General features: G+C 36.8%; 1 protein-coding gene across 2 annotated transcripts in view; it reads right to left on the reverse strand.

Moving 5' to 3' along the window:
- Positions 1-1232, reverse strand: part of grip2b (glutamate receptor interacting protein 2b) — a gene marked incomplete at its 5' end in the record, with an annotated part of 39120 nt that overhangs the window by 3147 nt on the left and 34741 nt on the right. For both annotated transcript variants that reach the window (XR_001311837.1, XM_014026526.1), the window contains 1 exon segment: positions 301-479. Coding sequence is in view for 1 of the 2 variants with exons in the window: in XM_014026526.1 (XP_013881980.1) it covers positions 321-479 (159 nt within the window).

The raw sequence follows: 1232 nt of genomic DNA on the forward strand, positions 1-1232 counted from the left end.
AAATAAAGTCTAATGTTACAACTAATAGTGGATCCCTTTAAAGACTTTATAAATGTGTCAGATGTTGGAGCTTCTTGGTAGTTTTGTTGTTTTTGTGTTTGTCTCGTTACATTGATGTCCTGTTTCTGTATAAAAACAATAAAAACTACTGTATAACAGCAGTACAGGTGAATGTAAATGAGGGAGTGACTGCATGCACGTGTTGATGTGCAGATTTCAGAACTTTCCCTCTCTTTCTTATTGCAGGTTTATACTCGGGCCGGCTCTTGCAGGATGTGTTTTCAGCTTGTCGCTCGTTACCGGGGGGTGTAGCGTGTGCGTTACAGGTCCAGCGGGTGGTCCAAAGTGTTGTTATTGTCCTCTGGATTATCGTTGGCCATTGGGTTTCGGCTGATGACCAGCTCCAGTCTGTCTCCAGCCTCTGTGATGAGCGGCACTGCCAGGCAGCAGTCAAAGTCTCTCGTCCTCACATGGTTTACCTGGAAGATGGGAACATACTGTCTGTCCTCTCATGTCTTATTTAGTCTATTCTGCTTTTTTTATTCAGTAAAATATGAATGGGGGAAAGGTAACAAGATAACTGAAGGCAAACCTACAGGCATCAGCTAAAATATATGTAGGAAATTATAGGATTATCCAATCACGTCGGGGTCACCAATTTTATAAGAAAAGTGTGTTCAATACATTGGAAGTTGGAATAAATTTGCAGTTACATGAAAGTCAGACATGGAGACCTCACATATATTATTTAAGAACAAAAATATCTAAATCTAAAGGAGTACTGTATAAAATCAGGGAGTTATTTAATGACAAAGCTCTGTTTGTGTTGTGTAGTGCCATAATTGTTCCATATTTTATTTACTGTATTGAAATCTGGGGTAAAACTTGCAAAACAATTACAAATCCAATTTTTGTTTTACAGAAAAGAGCCGTAAGAGTTATCACTAAAAAAGATTATAGCCCTTCATCAAATATGTTATTTCACAAACTGAAAATTTTGAAATCCTATGATTTGGTTGATTCTAATATTTTACTGTTTATGTACAAGGCTCACAGAAACATGTTACCTTCCAACATTCAGGTAAACTTTGTTAAGAGAGACAGTTGTTATTATCTAAAGGGGATGGAAAAGTTTGTGAAGCCATATTTTCAGAATTATGTTTTGTATAGTGGTATTAATTTATATTTTCAGATCTTCCAAGGTGCCAATTATGGAACTCTCTGTGCATTGT

This window comes from Austrofundulus limnaeus, unplaced genomic scaffold (genome assembly GCF_001266775.1).
Source record: "Austrofundulus limnaeus strain Quisiro unplaced genomic scaffold, Austrofundulus_limnaeus-1.0 Scaffold563, whole genome shotgun sequence".
In the NCBI taxonomy this organism is placed as follows: domain Eukaryota; kingdom Metazoa; phylum Chordata; class Actinopteri; order Cyprinodontiformes; family Rivulidae; genus Austrofundulus; species Austrofundulus limnaeus.